The sequence below is a fragment of the Ruditapes philippinarum genome, unplaced genomic scaffold (assembly GCF_026571515.1).
Source record: "Ruditapes philippinarum isolate M1 unplaced genomic scaffold, ASM2657151v2 ctg23642_1_1_1_1, whole genome shotgun sequence".
NCBI classification, from domain to species: domain Eukaryota; kingdom Metazoa; phylum Mollusca; class Bivalvia; order Venerida; family Veneridae; genus Ruditapes; species Ruditapes philippinarum.
Window position 1 is genome coordinate 3,562 of NW_026858044.1, and position 20,188 is coordinate 23,749.

The 20,188-nt window shown below is 33.5% G+C and overlaps 1 protein-coding gene across 4 annotated transcripts; it reads left to right on the forward strand.

Annotated features, from left to right (window-relative positions):
- Positions 1-671: 671 nt before the first annotated feature.
- Positions 672-11,307, forward strand: LOC132751922 (uncharacterized; the record flags this gene model as incomplete). 4 transcript variants are annotated; one of them, XM_060742134.1, is given in 8 exon segments in its annotated part: positions 672-880; positions 1,769-2,026; positions 3,354-3,671; positions 5,413-5,511; positions 6,461-6,544; positions 6,868-6,902; positions 9,564-9,695; positions 10,863-11,307. In XM_060742134.1, coding segments are annotated over 7 exon segments (1,371 nt in total), but the record flags the coding sequence as incomplete, so codon positions are not given.
- Between the last annotated feature and the right edge of the window lie 8,881 nt (positions 11,308-20,188).

Below are 20,188 nucleotides of genomic sequence, written 5' to 3' on the forward strand. Positions count from 1 at the left end.
ATGGTATTCATCTTCGATTACGTTTAAGTTACAGATTTGACAATAACGTTGATCTCTATCTATTTGATTATTTACGAACCTTTCATACGGAGACTATGGGCTAAAATACGTATTTTTGTAAAAGCTGCCCTATGGTTTCTTGAAGTAATCTTATCTAAATATGGTTCAAAAGCAAACGAATCTTTAATATTTTTATAAACTAATAGAGAACTACTTCTCTCCATAACTATGGAAGGGGATATCCGCCAGTTCACGCATTATGCTTTATGGCAATCCAATGTTTATTTTACTTTTACAATATTTGAATTACTGTTGTTTTATTACTGCTGAAATTATTGCTTTATTTTGAAGTCAATAATTAAAACGGCATTTTGAGATACTTTGGTGCTTTTTGTTAAGTATAATTATGAAAATGTATATGTTTTTAGATTATGAATAAAAGTACTTCATTCTTTTAAATATACTTTACACTCCACAATGAAAAGCGTAGAATGTTCAACTGTTTATTCGGTATTAATCTAAAGGTTTTGTTTAAATATTTGAAACAAACTACTTATTGTAGTACAGCTTTCGGAACGCATTACAGATTTCAAGTTATTTTAAATAACTTTCACTAATAGCCTTATATGTGGGGAAAGTGTAAGGGAGCTAGACGCATAGCATTACTCACAATTTATTACCGATGTATCCAATGTTCAAACGATAGTAAATTATTTTCAACAAAGTAGATGAACCTGGCAATTGACAGAAAATTTGCAGCTACTTTCGGTTTCGCTTTAGCTATATATACATCAGTTTCATAATTTACAAAAAAAGCATATATTAAAAATCAAGCAGCTATATGATGGTTTGGTATTACACTCTTTAATATTGCGGAAAGGTCTGTCACTTTCAAATCAATAATCTTAACATATCAAACAGCAACTGTTGACTTTCTGGTCAACTCGTACTTAAGTCAACTCACACCATAGAAATCATAGAATACATGTAACTGTCTATGATAAGGACATTTAATCATTGCAGGTTTATCACAGTACTTAAAGCATCAAGATACATGTTTATACAATATTTTTAAATTTTATTTATTGATGTTTCAGTTGGGAATTTTTGGCTGTGAATTGTAAAAAAAAGGTACTATTTTCATTTGGGAACTTTACCCAAATCGGTCATGAATTTAGCTGAGAAAAAACCTTGATATTGTATTAGAATTAGGAGCCTTTAATGACTGATACTTGGGTAACGTGATTACTGATACTTAGATAACGCAATTAGTTCTAGTGTGAAAAATTGAAATATATATCTTTATCAAAGGCTGATTTAATTTGTTTGATTGTGTTGGCACATGGCAGCTTATATACTGATATTGATAAGAATCTCAGAAAAAATATGAAAAAAAAAATACTATGGTACGAGTTGACTTGGGTACTGGTACTAAAAGACTAAGGTACGAGTTGACTGAGGTACAAGTTGACCAGTTTCCAACTGTTGCTATATCAGCAGCAAAAAGTTAATTAAGTAACTAGTGTAACTATGCAATAAAATAACATTAAGATATTGCTCCCCTTTATCACAAGGAATACATCCTAATTGTGCATGCTTTACTGTTTAATTTATCACAATTTTTGTTATTATGCATTTTAATTTATGACTCAGATCTGTGACATGTGCATTCAGATAAATGTGCATGAATTCAAAATCATGCTTGTGAAACTATAGAAGTTGAACACACACAGTTATGATCTATTTCTTAAATAAATATTTTAAACAGATGAGTCAACAAAGAGCTTTAGAGCTTTTAAGACAGGCAGCTGCTGCCCTGGAGTCAACTCATACATCAACCAGTGATGATGCCTCATCTAGTACCGCTTCAAGCCAATCAAGGACAAGGACATTGGCAGCAGTAAGGGACATTTTTTCTCCATATCCAACCCACAGTTCGATTAGAAGGCGTTCAAGTGCTCCAGCTCGTACACCGTCACGTGCATTCTGGACCCACAGATTCTGTGTCCTTGGAAGAACAACTGACGTAAATTTCATTTTTTTACATTAAATTAGTAAATTTGTTGTTTGTATCAACAAGAAAGCCCATGAGGGCAACGGATTGCTCACATGAAAATGACTGGCTGATTCTGTCGGTCCATGATTGAATAATATTTAACATTTATCAAGTCTGACATTTTTGGCTCTACATAACCTTAAAGCTCGGGTGCATATGTGAGCATCATTTTCAAATTGTAAAAAGAAAAAACTGCATAATTGGACAGAAACACACTTTTTTCATTGAAATCGGGGAGTTATGAGTAGGAGTGGATAAAACGAGTTCCAACTATAGTCTAAAAAAGTGCTTTCAACGTCCAAAAACAAACTTGAATAATAGACTAATGGTAAAGTTTCAAATGTTAAGAAATTTTAATATTTTGAGTAGTTTGGAAGGGTATTTTAACTTAATAAAAATGTTTGAAAACTATGCACTGGAGCCATAAAAACACAACTCATCATTCGCATGACTATGATATAAGTTAATAAAATCAGGTATATGTATTGATATATTGGTTGGGGACCACCAAAACCGGACAACCACCAAACCCGGACGGCCCCGAAAATGCTTAATTTAGTATGTTCTTTGTTCAGTGGTTGTCAGTCACTTTTTTATCAACAATAAGTGCATGTTTATTTTAAAATTAAGTAAATAAATTTATTTCAACCTCCGTAAATGGTAATATTTTAATGTCTTTTTCAAGAACGTTGACATTGAAATTTGGGGGTCAAGAAAGCAATGCCTGACCTCATATACCAGCTATTATCATTTGCAGAGTGAATAATAGAATATCCGAAACTTCAGCATTTGTTGCTGACATATTGTATATCATGTAAAAAATAAAAACACCCAAACTTTTATCTGAATTAAATCATGTCATGTACATATCTGTCCGGACACATGGTACTGTATGAAGACAATTTTGGTAATTTTGATACCCTCCTTGTCGAGCCTCAGATATAAGTGCCAATACAATCAGAAATAAACAAACTAGTTTGTTAGTTAGGAGAAGAACCTAGCTGGTCTGTGTCAAATTTTATGGTCTCTAGGTTAAAAATTATAAAATCTATACGGAAAAATGTTCCAAAAATGTCCGGTTGATGGTCTCCGACCAGTACATGTTATCATGTATATATATATCAATGTTGAGATAACTAGATTTGGTTGGTTGTTTTGAGTAAATGAATTTAAGTTTACCCATGCATTCACTTAAATTTTTATATGATATAATTTACAGTAAAAATCAATAAATTATAATGTAGTGATAGAAGCCTTATGATTGAAGTTGATAGATTACCCTTTTCTGATTTTTTAGACTATGGCTCCTACCAGAGAAGAAAAAGATAGACTGTACAAGGCAAATTTGGGGGAAAAGAAGATATCTTTTGAAAAAAATGATGATGCAGGCTACTTTAAATGTCGCATTGAGGAGCATTATCCCAAATTGGATGGCATTGGTGGTTTTGAACTACTTAGAACACAGGCCAGAAGTAGATGCGACTTAGAAGTGATCATTGTGCCACCAGGTGGCTATACTGTTAACTTTCTGTCAAATTTCAGTAACCTTGGACAGGCAGTGTGTTACATAAGGCCGATCCAGAATGATCTTTCACTTGTGGATCAAGAATTCTCAGTAAGTTTAAATTAACATAATCATAATGAGGTTCATCCTCTTACAGAGACTGATTTAAAGATTGCGTTGTAAATACCTTACTTAACTCATTACTTCATCAGCATTTTGTGAAAAATGGCTGTTTTCATTGAAAAGTCTCCCGTTACAAGTTCAAATTGCTATAATACTATAAAAACTGCTTCAACACTAATCAAACTTGGCACAAATGTTGATTGGACCATTGCCCTTGCAACAACATGCTCAGGCTTAATTTTTCTGTTACCATGGCAACGAGGGGACATCTCAAAATCGCCAAAAATCACTATTTTGCGTTGATTTTTTCCACCAAAATTGATTTCAAAGTGCTGCAACTTCTCAATGGATTGAGATAGAGTCAAATGTTTTTCAGCGTTGGTTACACCTTACCTTATGATCAATCTGGGGTCATTTACAGCCTCTCACAAGTCCAAAATTTTCTTGGCGATGAGGGGGACTCTGCCCCCCTTCAAACCCCCGTAACAGAAGGGGGCACATCCCCCTTCTGGCCTAAATAAGGCATTTTTTCATCATTTGAGACAACTAAAAGGGGGGGGGGGGTGAAAAAGGCGTTAAAAGGGGTGTATATGAAGTAATGGGTTAAATTGCTAATTACATATTATTTTAACCATTTAATGGTTAGTATTCCAGTTAAGAACTGAATATCGAGACAATATTATTGTGGATCAATTTTTAACTCGGATTAGTGTCTTTTTTTCAGTTTCTCCAAGTTAACTTTTATTTTATATAGAGGATAAAAAGTTTTTTTCTATGTTTATATATTTAAGTTATGTATAACAGATCTTGCCATCAATAGAGCTGATTGAATTAGTTTTTGGGCCAATATAGTGCCCCCTCTCTACAACAACATCCTTTTGGAGACAATATTTTTGTTTGTTGTACAGAGGGAGTTGCTGAAAGGAGGTAAAATTAAGAACTATCTGAATGTATGGGAGACTTCTGTTCTTATTGTAATAGGGAGGGAATTGTTGTTGAGAGGGACATTCAAGAGAGGAAGTACTATAACTGATTTCTGACTTGGCTTGAGAATGATAAAAAAAATTATGCAACTCTGTTTGTAAGAATCAGTGTTACTGTTACTTAAAATATAAACTTGATTTCCTGTCAGATACTAGTTTTGGAAAACATGGTGATGAGCCCTTTTTTGTTCCATTTTTCGGTCCGGTATTGAGCTGCATTCTCCTAATTGAAAATTACATGTAATTATCCTCCCCAACTATTCAAAAAAAATTCCCCACCCCAAAAATAAAAAAATGATTCCATAGTTTTTCTGAGATGTTTTCTATAGACATGTATTACGGCTATGTTTTATACACAGGATGAAGTGACATCACGTATCAGTGTCGATAAAACACTATGTTTATTCTTAATGAATTCACTTCAATTGTCCAAGATTTTGACAAATTGATGATTAAGACTTGATATGCAGTATATGTTAACTAGTATTACATTACCACTTTTGTAACCTCTAAACATTCCCAATTTGGTAATTAATGATGCAAAGTTCCAAAGTCTAAAGGACACAGTACCTTTCCCTAAAACCATAAAAAAGGCTGCATATATTCATAAAACTTGGTGCAGTATTACATATGTTTAATTTATTTAGGTTATTGAAAGGAAAAGTAAGCCTTGTGTCACATATCATATATATTTTTTCAAAAGTTCTAACATTTCTTTTCAATTATGACATAATTTCATATTTAAGGATGAAGATGGTGTTCAGGAGGAGTGCATCCACTGTCATGAAATGATTCCTCTAAGACTACTTCGGGAGCATACTAACACTTGTGAAGTTTCAAAGAAGGTGAACTTTAGTAACAATAATAAGGTCAATTAGAATAAGCTAAATTGCATTTCACATGTTTAACAAGTCTTTGTTATTGATTGATTAAATTTGATATATTGTATGCCAAACTAAAGGTATTTCATTAGTGTTTTGCAAGCCATATTTTATTGTCTACACTCAGTGAACACATGATATTACAAACTAAACAAAAGCTGTGAGAGGAGACAGCATGCTTGACTAAATTGTTTCTTGATAGTGAAAAATGAAAAATACACGAAAAATAAAAGATACATGAGAGTTGTAAATGTCATAAGTGAAAATAAGATTTACACTGAAAATTTAAGTTTTGGAACATAAAATATCTAACAAAATTATTGCAGGAATTAAGTTATATGCTTTCCTATAATATATCATAAATCAAAAGGAGATATAATTCTGATGAAATATAATTGCAAGATATTATAGACCTTGCCATGATTATTATCTTGCTGTTTATGAGGAACAACTATTTAAAGTAATACCTTCTGTAATTTTAAAGATTGGGTAAAATATAGCATATATTCTTTAAAATAGTAAGTTCATTGGGGTATAATTCATAGAATATGGGTGCCAGTGTTATGATCACTGTCATTTGAGTTGAGAGTTATGATGAAAGAGAAAAATCAATTGAAGTTTGATGTCAAACCCGTAAGTAATGGAGTGAAAAGAACCAAAAAAACAACATTTTTACTGGGGATAATTCTTTAAATATGGGTGCTTAAGTTACGAACTGTGTCACATAAGATGTGGTTGATGATAAAGAACAATCATTTCATGTTTGAAGTAAACACCTTCAGTAAATGATTGACATCAAATCTTACCATTTAGGGCATGTACAAGATCCTTTAACCTATACACTATCTTGCTGTTTATGATTATATATTACATAAATGTGGATCAATTAATATTATCATTGTTATAATTTCAGGACAAAGATTTAGATCTACAATCCTGCACACTGCCACCAACAAGAAAAGAGCTTATTCAGACTCCAGTGTGTCAATATGCTTGTGTAAGTATTCTTTACAAGAACCTATAGAATGTTAAAAAAGGCTGAACATTGTGCTGACTTACTAACTATGGATGTAATAAGTGTTATACTATGAGAATGGATACAGATGTGTTGAGGAAAACATTTATGCATGTGAAAGTGTATAACAATATATATATATAAACACGTAATATAACACGTAATATGCCAGGTAAATATGAAATTTTGAACTGTAATTTTGACCAGAAACTCCCCAGAAACATTGTAACAGTGAATTATTAAAATGCATCTCTGCTTACAAATTTCTTAATATTAAAGATTTTCCACAAAACATTTCTTTTCAGAATGCTAGCAAAAGTGCTGACTGTCCAGTGTCTCAGTAATTATATTGTTATTTTAATTTGATGAAAGTTTTGTTCAATGTTTACAATTTATCAAAAAAAGGATAATATTTTGAAGCAAACAATATTTTTCTTTTTCTGTACTAAAAAATGAGATAATGGTGAATAAATGAAGTTTGTTGATTGGCTATAGGCCACTTTCAGCAAGGTCAAACATTTATATTAATCACTCTTTCTAAGCAAGTGGCATTGTTTCCAAATGAATAAATGACTTAGGTGAAATTGTTTTGTTCAAGCCTCACATTGTGTTTGCTGATGGGAGGGCTTAAACCTTTTACTTTTATAATCAAACAATAGATACTAAATTGAGTTATATTTGGAATAGCAATAATTTGTATGTTTGCATAAATACATGTTGGTGTGTTTATTCTGTATTTTATTGTTTGCTTTTAATTTTCAAAATGCTTATGAAATCATTGGAGTTGTTGCACAACTGTCTATGCTTTCATTTTTAGCTCACCTGTCACAAAGTGACAGGGTGAGCTTTTGTGATCGCTTTTCGTCCGGCGTCTGGCCGGCGTCCGTGCCATGGCAACCGAAAGAAAAAACTTTAAATATCTTCTTTTAAAAAACCCAAAGAGCTAGAGCTTAGATATTTGGCATATAACATCTTCTAGTGAGTGTCTACCAAGTTTGTTCAAATAAAAGCCCTGGGGTCAAAATTGGCCCCGCCCCAGGGGATCATTGATTTTCCCTATATGCATATAGTAAAAACTTAAAAAAATCTTTTTTTAAAGAACCCAAAGAGCTAGAGAGCAAAGATATTTAGCATGAAACATCTTCTCATGAGTGTCGACCAAGTTTGTTCAAATAAAAGCCCTGGGGTCAATATTGGCCCCGCCCCAGGGGGTCATTGATTTTCCCTATATGCATATAGTAAAAACTTAAAAAATCTTCTTTTAAAGAACCCAAAGAGCTAGACCTAAGATATTTAGCATGAAACATCTTCTCATGAGTGTCTACCAAGTTTGTTCAAATAAAAGCCCTGGGGTCAAAATTGGCCCCGCCCCAGGGGGTCATTGATTTTCCCTGTATGCATATAGTATAAACTTTAAAAAATCTTCTTTTAAAGAACTCAAAGAGCTAGAGCTAAGGTATTTAGCATGAAACATGTTCTAATGGGTGTCTACAAAGTTTGTTCAATAAAAGCCCTGGGGTCAATATTGGCCCCGCCCCGGGGGTCATTGATTTTCCTTATATGTGTATAGCAAAAACTTAAAAAATCTTCTTTGAAGAAACGAAAATAGCTACAGTTTAGATATTAAGCATGAAACATCTTCTAGTGAGTGTCAACAAAGTTTGTTCAAATAAAAGCCCTAGGGTCAAAATTGGCCCTGCCCCGGGGGTCATTGATTTTCCTTATATGTGTTTGCAAAAACTTAAAAATCTTCTTTGAAAAAACCCAAATAGCTAGAGTTTAGATATTAAGCATGAAACATCTTCTACTAAGTGTCTACAAAGTTTGTTCAAATAAAAGCCCTGGGGTCAAAACTGGCCCCGCCCCAGGGGTGTCATTGTTTTGAACTATATGTGTATAGTAAAAAATTAAAAAATCTTCTTTTAAAAAACCCAATGAGCTAGAGCTTAGATGTTAAGCATGAAACATCTTCTTATAGGTGTCTACCAAGTTTGTTCAAATAAAAGCCCTTGGGTTAAAATTAGCCCTGCCAGGTGGGGGGAGGTCTTTGATTTTGATTATATATGTATAGTAAAAACTTAACATCATGAAACATCTTCTAATGGGTGTCTTCCAAGTTTGTTCAAATAAAAGCCCTTGGGTTTAAACTGGCCTCGCTCCGAGGGCCTATATACAGGTGAGCAACCTCAGGGCCATCATGGCCCTCTTGTTTATGATATCTTTGTTAGTGTTTATTTTTCTGTTTGTTATTTTTACCAATATATCCCTGTTTTTTGATTGTTACTTTTACCATTCATATAAAGCTATTCACAGAGACATGTACATGTTGTATTTGAAATTTTTTAACAGTTTTCAATGCTAGTTATCTGAGGAGTAAACTGAGCTTGCCTTTAATGAAATAAAATATTTAAAGATCTGAAAATTATAACTTATCATACTCATGGAAATTAGCATTAATCTACCCTAAAGCATTTAAGAAATTGCACAAATTACTTCATGTCCATTAAAATGGTATTGTTTTTAGCTTGAGTATTCAAAGAATATTTACGCAACCTGGCTGTGGGCGTCACTCAAGTTTAGGTTTTGCATGCAAGGTACTAAACTTAAGCACAAAAAGAACCCCTCTGGTGAAAAAACAACAACAGAAACATACCACAGATTTGATGCGCATTTAGTAAATTTATTCTCATATGACATTTTGAGTGATAAATATGATTATATAGTTAGTGACAATATGTTGAGTTTTCATTGTGAACTATGTGTATTAATTAGCCATTTGTGTTTCTTTTGTGGTTGTATAATGCTTATACCTAAGTAATGGATGCATTTATTAGATGATAGTTTACACAAGTATTCCTCATCTGGGCTGTGCAACAATAATTCCAGTTAGAATTTATATTTGCATGGATGCTTAAAGCCTTCTTGTTTTATGGATCCGTTATGTTTAGAAATCTTTATTTATGAAAGGTAAAAACTGAATATGTGTATTGAACAATTGTAGAGATCCACCAGCTTTTGAGACCTGTCCAGTTTGCTACATTGACTTACCAGTATGTCAGATTCAAGAACATGCGGATACATGCTGTTCAAAGCAAGAAAGTGATCCAGGAGTGGTTCCATCTGTTGAGAACAAGTAATATGTTACTTTATATTGTACTTACATAGTATGCATAGAATGTTCATCATTGATATGATATTTAAGCTTTTGTTGATGTTCAACCATCACAGCTGTCACCTACACCCATTAATAGAAGGGGAACCCATAATTAAAGGGCCAATAAGCCTAAACTTGAAATCTTGATGGCTATGTTATGTATTGTTTTTTGTGCCCCCACTTTAGTGGCGGGCATTTAGATTTACCCTTGTCTGTCCGTCTGTCCATTCTCTTTTGTGTCGCATGTAACTCAAAAATATTTGACCTAGTCATGAAACTTTGCAGGAATGTTGATCAGCATGTGTAGTTGTGCACCTGGGTATTTTCGTCTGGATATTTCTAGTAATTTTAGAGTAATTGCCCTTGACTTGGTAAAAACTTGCAATTTTCAACTTGTGTCACATTTAACTCAAAAAGTATTTGACCTAGAGTCATGAAACTTTACAGGAATGTTGATCTGCATGTGTAGTTGTGGACCTGTGTATTTTCATCTGGATAGTTTTAGTATTTTCAGAGTTATTGCCCTTGACTTAGTAAAATTTTGCAATTTTCAACTTGTGTCGCACATAACACAAAAAAGTATATGACTTAGAGTCATGAAACCTTACGGGAAGGTTGCTCAGCATATTTAGTTTTGCACGTGGGGTTTAGCTTGTGGATTTATCCAATATTTGTAGAGTTATTTCCCTTGACTTAGTTATAACATTTCATAATGTTGTTGTTCCTTGAGTTAGAATCAATGAACTTTACAAGAATAATGATTCACATCACTGTGAAGCTACGCAACTGAGACTTTGCATGTGGATTTTTTTCAGTTTTGTTAGAGTTATTGCCTTTGACTTACAGTAGTATAAATTTGCAATTTTCAACTTGTTCGTACATAGTTCAAAAAGTATTTCACTTGTAGGCCTGAAAGTTTACAAGAATGTTGGTCAGCAAGTGTACTTATGCACCTTGGGGTTTGCTTGTGGATTTATTCAGTATTTGTAAAGTTCTTGCCATTTACTTAGTAAAAGATCTTTAGTTTTCAAAAAAACATTTGACCTAGAGTCATAAGATTGACAGAACAGTGGCGCGGTGGGGGAACCCGTGTCCTGTGGACACATTTCTATTTGTTTATTTTTATCTCTTAATTTATGATTTCAGATCGTACGAGGAAGCTCTACACAATGTGTATGAAGCCTTTTCAGAACAATGGGAGCTGTCCATTGTAAGGAGGCACTTCCTGCTGACAGCAATGGAGCAAATCGAAGATGCAACAAAAGACGACTGGGTAAAAAAAGTGAAAGTTCGTTTTATTGGGGAGGAAGGTATAGATGAGGGTGGACTCACTCGAGAGTTTTTTACTTTGCTTTTCAAGCACACACCAATTTTTGACAGTGACATGATTCATGTTTCAGCTGATCTTCTTAGCAAAGATGTGTACCTCAAAATGGGAAAAATGACTGGTATGGCACTTCTAACTGGACATCCTGGGCCAAGATGCTTCACTCCCCATCTTGTAGATTACATCATCTGTGAGAAGACTCCAAACATAATATCACTTCCTGAGGAACTGATCAAGGCTGATGTAAAGCATGCCATACAACAGGTGACTGATGATCACGTTTCTGAGCTTTAAAACATTTCTTCCGGTTATTGCCACATAGTTATGAACTATTATTAGTCTGACAATCATAAAGTCAAGCCTTGAATATTTTTTTATGCCACCGCAGCATCTGCGATGCGGTGGCATATAGTGATTCACCTGTGTGTTTGCGTGTGTTTATGGTCCAATCTCGCTACATTGACCTGTAAACACACCAACAAATTGACTACATTTTGGAAAGTCACTACATACACTCGTGTAGTGATTTTCCTAATGCCTTTAAAAATGCTTTTTCCTTCATATTTTGTTTGCTAGTCGAAAATTTTGAATATGTGCAATTTTCCATGTTAAACTGACGTTTTATACACGTCCCTGTTAACTGAATTTTTGATGCGTACACACTTTTATCCAAACGCGCACCTGCTACCGGTGTTAGGGTAAGAATGTACCGCGAAACGTCCACCATATTGAACTCGAAGGACAACGTGTTGTTTTTTATAGTTATTGAAAAAAGTTTAATATTTCGGAGATACAAGATATTACAGACGTATAAGGTAAATATATATATATATATATTTCCTATGGACATTATTTGTCAGCTATATTTATAAAAGATTCCTTTCGGGCATTAAATTAACATTCACTCAGAATCTCGATGACGCATGATCCATCATTTGTTTAAAATAATAATGAAATACTAAAATAATAAGATTCTATTTTATGTTATATTATTAAAATCAATAACAACAAGAATATTGGATGTTAATGCAGAAAACAAATTTCATTTGTCACACAATTTCGCGATGCCGCTTTTTATTAATAAAAAAGGGTCACCAAAAGGAAGGAAGTTTTGTTTTGTTAAAAGGAAACAACATTTAAGATGTACTTTATGAATTAAATTTGCTTTAGATATTATTTACATTATTTGAGATGGAGATATCTGCCACTGGCCCAGTATGTGTTTGTCATACATATGATATTTACTTGAGGGAGGGAGATATGTTAAGTGAATCAATTAGTAAACAGCAATACATAATGGCCTGATGAGGAAAGGTTTTAAGGATTTATTCTTCAAATCTTATATTTCACTTTTTTATAGTATAAAATATATAAGAATGGTAGGCTAAATTCTTTGTGAAATATATGAAAAAGGGTCATTGTGGTAATAATAATTAGTATTTTGCTGTTATAAGGAAAGAGAACAGAAAAGATAATAACATATGTGAGTTTAGTAGATTAAAGTGTGACTGTATATATCTCTATAAATTTTCATTTCTTTTTTAATTCACAATTTGGATTTTTTTTTCAAAATTATCACGGTGACGGACCCATTCACAATTTAAGGAAATAATCGCTTAATATATATATATCATTTATAAAGAAAAAAAGCAAACTATCATCTGAAAAATAGTGATTGAATTTAATAAAATTTGTTTTGAATATCTATTTTTGGGTTCCATTGACCAACTAGAAATAATGTAGGCCCGAATTGACCAATTTTTTGGCAAAATTGACATGGGGCTGTGTTGAATTAAATTCGACTAGCTGCATTCTTGCAGCAAAGACGACTAACATATTTTTGATGTTATTTTGGGTCTTCTACTTTTCCTGACTTAAGTACGCAAAGAAGATTTTTTAAAAATTGTACATTTGAGATTATTGAAATACATGTAGATAATTGTGTTTAGCTTGTCTCACACATGGTTCCAATAAGGTATACTTGGTTATACATGATTGATTGGTATGAGTTTTCAGCTCCAATTGTGCCTTGGGATTAGTTGGCAAGAGTTACACTTGAATGTAGTACAAGTATGTACAAATAAAGCACGGATATATATACTCGGTCAAGTAAGGTTTGTAAATGATTTGCATTAGGAATACATACAATTGTTGTAAGGCTCCAAGTAAGGTCTAATAAGTACGGTCTCATACAATTAAACAAGATTTTTACTTTATTTGCTAGAGTTTCATAGGGTTAACATAAGGTCCTGCAGAGTTTTGATCAAATTATTACATATTTGTGTATGTTTTGATATAAATTGATCCATTTTGATGGCTTGGCTTCATAAATTTTCAAACTAAAATTCAATGAAAGGAACACCCATATCTGCGAATAACTGTTCTATAAAACAATGCAACAGATGACAGGATAAGAGAATTAGAATGACAGGATAAGAGAATTAGAAATCATGATAAGACTGATAGACATTGTTGTGTCCCCCAGCTCAGTTAGCTCACCAGGCTCGACAGTTTCACCGTCAGCAGGCTGAAGTGATCGGTGGGCCTTGATAGCCCTTGTATTCTTTCTGTGCGTGGGAACCTTTTTCTTTGGATGCATTCTAGGTTGATGCAACAAGTACTCTGCGTAGATCTAGCAGTTGAGGGTGGCTTTCATTGTACAGTTCGTGCTGACGTAGAGGCCATGTAAGACAGAATATACAAGGTGATGCCGTTTATACTCGTACTATACCGAGTCTGCCATGTATGTTTCCTACTTGAACTGTATTGGTCATATGGTGATAGTTTTAAATCGTATGTGCACTTGTGTAAATCGCACCGTAACCATGTGACATTTGGGTGTTTATAGGGTGTTGGAACAGGATATATGACTTTGGGACGGTCTTGAACGATTCCATGCGATTTGTATACGATTTGAGTTGACTTCAAATACGGTTGTATATACTGAGTCTCATACGGGCTTTTACAAACTTGTACAGTGGCTTATGTGACACCCGTATAATTGTTTTAATATTTTCAAAAATCATACACAGCTTACACTGATACACTTGAATGGCCTCGGTTGGTTCGGTCATATGTACGGTTTACATGAGTGGCCAACTGTATAAGCTGTGTGTTCTGTGTGAGAAGGGCTTTACACAAGGTCAGGTGCAAAACTTGAACATTAAAGCAAATGAAACTACTATCTGTTGCATCAGGGTCTTTCAAATAGACAAATGTCTCACCTGAGTTAATGATTTTAACTAATTTCAATTTCCTTCAAAAGTGTAAATGTATTTAATTGATTTAATTTCTTGAGTTTCGATAAAAAATATTGTATTTTAATTTTTTTTTGTAATAATTATTTATATATGTACATGTTATCTCCTTTACAATTTAATTCAAAAAAAAATTCTGAAATGGATGGAATTCTTGTCATGTCAACCAAAATGTACATTTCAAGGAGTGTAATGATTATATTATTTATAGATGGCACTGCAGTGTTTTTACCCCCTGCTTTGGGGAAATGGTGCCAGTACCAGACAGATTGTGAAAAAATTATGCTTTGGTTTAACTCAAATTGGGAATTTTACATAAGATGCAAAATATTCATTGGGAGTTCCTTTTATCCAGGAAAACATGTATAATATGCATAATAAACATTTAAAAACCGTGTATTATTAACTTCAATGATTTTTTGTTACTTTAGGTTGACAAAAAAGAAAACAATTGTACATAAATAATATTTAGGTGTGAAACACTAAAAGTACGAAATGAACTGGGTACGAATATGGAATATGTGGTTATACTTGGTTATTATCCTATATCACTATCATCATGGAAGCATCCATACTGGTTTGTTTAGCTTTAAATTTGCAGATTTTTGAGGAATTGTCAGTGTTATTTTGGGCTCTTTGCAGATATGAAATGGGAATTTTGCTGTCTATTTTTTCTTTTGGGAACTATGCTGTTTTCTGGTATAAGTAATTTAAGGAAAAAAACGCTGCACTGTATTGTATATACTGCCCCGAGCCGCACAAGAAGTGACCACTCCAAGAAGTTCCATCTACCATCCACATCTACATCATACTACAAGAACTCCTTCACTCGTACAGCCACAATATGGAACAGCCTACCTGCCTCCGTTGCAGAGGCCCCTGACTTGGTATCCTTCAAGCAGGGGCTATCAGCCCTCACATTCTAAGTCGCCTTAGGGGCCCAGCTACAAGTACCCACTAGTGATATCCAAGGCTGTGCCGGCAGCGGCCACGGTAACCGGAGAGGTTTGGGTTGAAGAGGCGAAATGTAGCTGGCCATACTTTTTGTCTATATCTCTTACCTTTGTACTATATCCAACCTCTTCTAACTTTCTATCATTTCTTGTACATTTCTTTTTCTTGACCTAGCACCACCTGTCGCGTCATAATCAAGTGTGATTGTCGCGTCATAATCAAGTGTGATTGCGCCGACGTACAATGTAGATGTAGATGTACTGGTTGGGGAGATAACTTCGGCTGGTTGATAAACTCGGCTTTTTATAATTAAATCGAGTTATCGGAATTTTTAATCTAATCAAGCTCACCATCTCATACTATCGCTGGTGTAATAGTTTTTGTAGTTTGATATTTTTTAACATGTAAAAATATATACATGTATAAAGGGAAATAATTACTTCAAATATAATTGTTGAGTATTTACATTCTACATTAAAATAAAGGGAAATAATAATAAACATTTCATTTTCAAATTAAACATAGCTTTGATATTAAATTGTTTTGTAATTGTTAAAACAGTATATTATTATGAAATTCTGATAATTGGTTAAAAATTTGGTATACTTTGAGAAATTTTAAAACCATGTTAAACATTATATTGTGAGTTAAATATAAACTCCTGTTTGCATTACTGTAATCGGTGGATTTCTAATCGGATTGGACATAAGTATATTGTTACTGGTCCTAAGTTTGTGGTAAGGTAATGGTAAGAAGCCTGAGGAAAGTTAATAGTAACACCTACATAGGCTACACTGCCACTGATGAAGTTGTACTAATTAACACTTCAGACATTATATATTTGATGAAATCATATTGAGATAAATTATACTTTGGGAATATTTATGTATTATAAATGAAATTTAATCTTATTGCACAAAATTAAATGTCTTTAATTTGATCTGTTTTGTTGTTACTGTTGCTAAATTAGGCTCAAACCCCGCAAACTAATCCGGCTACACTGGAATTCGACAATATCTGGAAATTTTGTCAACTTTTGTAAGATATTAAAAAAAAAACACAGACTTTTACCTGTTTGTTTACAAAACATGCCTATAAAAAGTACAGGAATCCTATCGTTGTGCGCATGTGCAGCAGATGCTCATTTTGAGGCCCGCACAGGGGTACTTTTATATATTGACCGACTACTAAGGCCCCCACGGTTACGCGTTTAAACGGATTCGTTTCGATTTTCAGCTGAAAACGTTTACGATAATTCTTACCGTTTAATCGAAATGAGCATATTGTCTTACAAAATATCTTAATCATTGCCTGTAATCATGAATTCTATCAATTGTAATTGGTTTATTCCAAAGTAAAATACGGAAAATAGGTATTTACAACCCTCCACACAGCATTACCATGCACTAATCGTGACATAATACATTGGTAAAGTTGATTATCCTTTGATGTTTAATGAGGATACAATGCAGAAAATGTGTTTGGACTCAGTCGTGATGAGTTCTGAACATTAAATTATTTGTAAATAAAAAGGAAGTCATCATTTGGAGACTTGAATACATGGTGTTTTATAGTACAAAGAAGTACCACCGTTTAAACGGTATCGTTTCGGTTCTGAGCAATCGTGTAAACGTTTACAAAAAATTGTAAACGTGGGAGCCTTACCGACTACCGGTAAAGCCGACGATGTTTACGTATACATTTTGTAGATGAAATTCAGACTCACTTTTGTCTTGCTAACTCAGAAAGAAGGCTGATTACAAAATTGTAATCTTTAGTGGAATGGATTGAAAGACTGATGTTAAATGCTCCTTTTATATGTTAATGTGTAGGTTGAATACCACTAAATTAATTTCTTCTTCACTCTGTTAAGCTAAGCATCACTAAGTCTTTAACTACATATTTCGTTATACGTTAATAAATGATATTCATAATGCATGTTTTTTTACGATGATTTATATGTTACATAGTACGTTGCATCATAATAAATATCGTGTAATCTGGGGCCATGACATCTAAATTTTATATATATATTTGACGCAATAATTTCTGGAATTGAAATTTGCAAAGCCGGTTAGTCTTATAATGGCACAGTCATAATTTACCTTAATTGGATATCTTTTCAATAAGTTATTTATCCTATTATTAGGGCCATCCTGTTTTCATGATTGTTTGAGTGTCCAAAATTTATTTATTCCCGGTATTTGTGTGTATGTATAAATTTCTTACCCATTCTCTGTCGTTATCGTCACATTTTCTGTCTGACTTTTAACTGTTCTACAATCAGTCACGGTATCTGGGATCTAGACATGTATGGTCTGTGTAAACAAGCAGTTTGTGCATGCAGACGCTTTGCTCACATTGGTAAACACACCATGAAAGACTTTAGTGGCAAAAATATAAAGGAGAAACATGTACAGATGTCATCAGATCTGCATAAAAGAAATAAGTAGATCTGAACTATAGTGAGATTGATATATATATAAATAAGTTGTATAAGGGAATGCCCTGTAAAGAGTTTAGATTTATTTTAAATATATGAGGTCTGGTCAGTTACAATTTCCCTTACATGTGAAATGCTTTTTAAAATGTCTATTATGCACCACTTTACAACTGTGCAAATTTAAATTACTTATTATACCCCCACAAAGTAAGTTTAGGGGGGGGTATATAGGAGTCAGCTTGTCGGTCGGTCCACATCATGGTTTCCGGAGGATAACTAGAGTTTGGAATGAGGTATTGTAATCAAACTTGGTATATAGCAACCTTATGTGGAAACTCCGGTTGGTATTGCATTTGGACCCCCTGGGGTCAAGGTCACCGTTACTAAAAATAGAAAAATGGTTTCCGGACAATAACTAGAGTTAGGAATAAGATATTGTTATCAAACTTGGCGTATAGCAAGCTTATATGAAGACCTGGGTTGGTATTGCATTTGGGCCCCCTGGGGTCAAGGTCACCGTTACTAAAAATAGAAAAATGGTTTCTGGACAATAACTAGAGTTAGGAATGAGATATTGTTATCAAACTAGGCATACGGTAAGCTTATATGAAGACCTGGGTTGGTATTGCATTTGGGCCCCCTGGGGTCAATGTCAAGGTCACAGTTACTAAAAATAGAAAAATGGTTTCTGGACAATAAGTTAGAGTTAGGCATGAGATATTGTTATCAAACTAAGTGTATAGTAAGCTTATATGAAGACCCCGGCTGGTATTGTTTTTGGACCCCCTGGGATCAAGATCAAGGTTACTGTTACTTAAAAAAAGAAAAATGGTCTCAGGACAATAAGTGGAGTTAGGAATGAGATATTGTAATCAAACTTTGTGTATAGCAAGCTTATTTGGAAACCCAAGTTGTGATTACAATTAATTGAAATATTTCTTTGTACATAGTTGATAGTTTGTGTTGAAATTTTTTTCAGACTACTTTTTTTTCAAAAAGTCAAAGTTGCTGATGGGGGTATTAATCACATTCAGTGATAGGTCTAGTTTTTGTATAGATTTGCAAAATGAGGAGGAAATATTACAATGGGTAATACAGTACAACCATTTTAAGTTTGATGAAAAATCTTCTGCTTACCACGGAATATTCTTTTATATTTTCTCACAGATAATGTATCCCAAAAGATCAGAAAGAAAATCACAGCAGCTATTGCCCTTGAGTGGGTAAACAGAAATGTTGACCAAGACGGTTATGCCATCCAACTATATGATTTTAAAGGTAAGATTTACACTCACTTTAGCTTAACTGTTTGAAAGAATTTTTTTTAACCTATTAATTGTGATGGCTTCAGTATCCTGGAATTGAAATTGGGTGTGACCCGACGGGCCAATAAGTTTATATAGAATTATCAATGAAAACATGTGGAAACTACAATGCCCAGAACTTGTAGCATCACCTTAAAAATTGATAAAAATCATGTCGGTCCCTGAGATTAACATTGGTCCACCTTTTGTCATTTATTAGGTTAACTCTTTTTTAAGGAAAAAAAAGAGGAATTGTTACAGTCATGTTGGTGTTGCCGTTCCATGATTCCTGTTGCTGTCCGCAAACTTCAGGGCTCCAGATAAGATGGGTATACGCGTAAATTACGCATGGAAATAACTTGTTTACACATTCCAAACAAAATTTAAGCATATGAAAACGCACACAAAATTCAGGTTACGCATTGAGCAAAATATTTTTCACGTAAACGTAACCGAAAGTAAACTTGGTGATTATTTTATTTTTAATTTCGTCTGAACGCTTTGCAAGAGTCTACCGGTAACTTCCTGTAGTTCCAACCATCATCTGTTGTTATCGTATGTATAGTATGGTGGTGGAATTAACTTTGTATGTATGCTTTGCAACGTCTAACGGTAACTTCCTGTAGTTCCGACTATCATCGGTTGTTATTGTATGTATAGTACGATGGTGGAATTTCATAAACATCAGGTACAATGTCTCTGTCAAAAGTTAAAACGATTATGACTCGTATTTTCAGCTGAAAAATTTGACCCAAAAGTAATTGTGAAGGTTATAATTATTAAATGAAATAATTAGCGATGCCACATAGGAGCAACAGAAACATGACTCAGGTTCAGATAAAACGTATGCCGTTTAGAAATGCAAGATTGTAAACCAAGGGAGTCAAAAAAGCAAAAGAAATGACTTTGACATATCTTGTATTACAAGAATGATAATTCAATAAACATGGAAGCATACTAAATGTTTTATTCTTTTACATACATTTTAGTAGAGTAAAAATACTCCTGCCAAATTTCAGATTTCAAGTTTTACTCAATCACAAAAAAATCAATGAGTAAATACTCATTGCCCTAAAACATTATCTGGAGCACTTTAACTTGTACCTTGATCATATATGAAGTTCTTGGTGTATTGTTTATTTAATTGGGAACAAAAATTTAGGATAAAACCTTTCATAGACCAGATT